Source organism: Protopterus annectens, chromosome 3.part0, assembly GCF_019279795.1.
Source record: "Protopterus annectens isolate FY-2018-M chromosome 3.part0, PAN1.0, whole genome shotgun sequence".
In the NCBI taxonomy this organism is placed as follows: domain Eukaryota; kingdom Metazoa; phylum Chordata; order Ceratodontiformes; family Protopteridae; genus Protopterus; species Protopterus annectens.
In genome coordinates, this window is record NC_056731.1 from 1,937,886,739 (window position 1) to 1,937,888,573 (window position 1,835).

At 40.1% G+C, this 1,835-nt stretch overlaps 1 protein-coding gene across 3 annotated transcripts in view; it reads right to left on the reverse strand.

Annotated features, from left to right (window-relative positions):
- The window catches only part of CSPG5 (chondroitin sulfate proteoglycan 5), a 994,436-nt gene extending 993,144 nt beyond the window's left edge, over positions 1-1,292 (reverse strand). For 2 of the 3 annotated variants that reach the window (XM_044066022.1, XM_044066021.1), the window contains exon 1: positions 933-1,291. In XM_044066022.1, coding sequence (XP_043921957.1) covers positions 933-1,032 — 100 coding nt within the window. In that variant the 5' untranslated portion in view covers positions 1,033-1,291. Of the gene's footprint in view, positions 1-932 lie in introns of all 3 variants that reach the window. The other variant, XM_044066023.1, reaches the window with a different exon arrangement.
- Between the last annotated feature and the right edge of the window lie 543 nt (positions 1,293-1,835).

Genomic DNA, 1,835 nt, shown 5'->3' on the forward strand with positions numbered 1-1,835 from the left:
CATCGATATTTCACCTACAGCTCCTGTTGGGACCATCCTCTCATGATGACACATACAGCTCAATGAAATAAATGTAGATTTACAAGAAGATAGATGCAAAAACAAAGGGAGACCAAACTTAAAAATAAACTGAACAGTTCAGTTCAGACAGGTAGACCTTAATCTTAATTATTATCTTAGGACACCTTATTAAAATGAGTAGCAGTGGCCAAAGACAGAAAAAAGGGGGAGTTATTTAATAATTTAACCTTCATATGTCTTGTGCTACAACAAATTACTTTTACAGCCGTCAGACGGCTTAGGATAACAAAGTGAATTTTCTCACAAAGTCTGTGTCTTCTTCATGGCTACTTGTGTGAAGCAGATGGTATAAAGAGACCTGTGTCAGCATAAGAAATCCAGCTAGAAACCCTGCTGTTTTAAGCCTGAGACATAAGTCTGTTTAGCCACAAAGCAGCTAAAGTGTGAGCTGAATACTAGTTGTGCACATGCAGACCTCTTTATTATTCACTAGTTTAGCCTATTGCTGAGCTGTGTAGTCATAAATTATTAAACAGGTCTCTGATCTGTTACTAATAAGGTTACCTATTAGTGCCTGTTTTGCTTTTGCATTCTTCAGCTCTGGGACTCTGGACTGCTATGTGCTAAAAAGTGACAATTTCATCCTTTGTTTCAGTTTTGATAAACTACTTATTTACCCGAGTTCTTCTTATATATTCAGTGGAATCAAAGACTGCATTCATAAGATGTCAGATATGTATGTTATATGCTGCATTCTTGTCTGTAGGTAGGACTTAACAACTCAGCTAGCTATCCATTCTTAAAACAAATGCAGTTATAAAAATCAACAAAATTGGTCTAAAATGCATTTCTTTTTCTACAAAGAAAAAACAGAACTGCATGCATGTATTACTAAAGAACCCGTTACCTACCATAAGCAGCAGAAAAACTCAGAGGCAAAATCTGTGTAAAAGACAGCAGAACCAGACACCAGCATCCAAAGCAGTTACCAAAGATGTGTCTTTTTCCCATTCTGGCATTTGCAAATCTTTCCTTTTCCCCCAACTACTGCAGTTGTTTTTTGTCTATCCTTTTTTTTTCTAAGCAAAAATGTTGCACTCTTGACTGGTCAGCATGTCCCCTTGACAGTCTTCCTTGAGTGTTGTACGCAGAGCACTCTCAGCTCAGGGTAGGAGATTCCCCATCACTGGTGATGGCCCTAGCTTAGCTTCTTCTGCTGCATGCTCAGTTCTGCTATCCATCCCACATTCTGTTGCGACACGTATTGGTGACGCTCTGATCTGTGATGGGGGAGGGGGTCAGATCCTCTCTCTCTCTCTCTCCCTCTCTCTTACTCTCCCCCTTCTTTTTTTCTGTCTCTCACACACACACACACACAAACACACACACACACACACACACACACACACACACACACACACACACACACACACACACACACACACAGTCTTTTCACTCCTTTATGAAATCTTCAGAAATAAATTGTGTTTTCATTTACTGACCTGTTTGAGCAAGTGATGTATGGACTCATCCTCCTGATTTGCAGTTGTTGTCAGAAAGGACCCACATACACATGCTGTCTTTTCACTTCTTTATGAAATCTTCAGAAATAAATTGTGTTTTAATTTACTGCACTGTTTGAGCAATTGATATATGTATGGACTCATCCTCCTGATTTACAGTTGTTGTCAATAAAGGTACACACACACATCACACACGCACACACGCACACACACACACACACACACACACACACACACACACACACACACACACACACACACACACACACACACACGCTCACGCACACACGC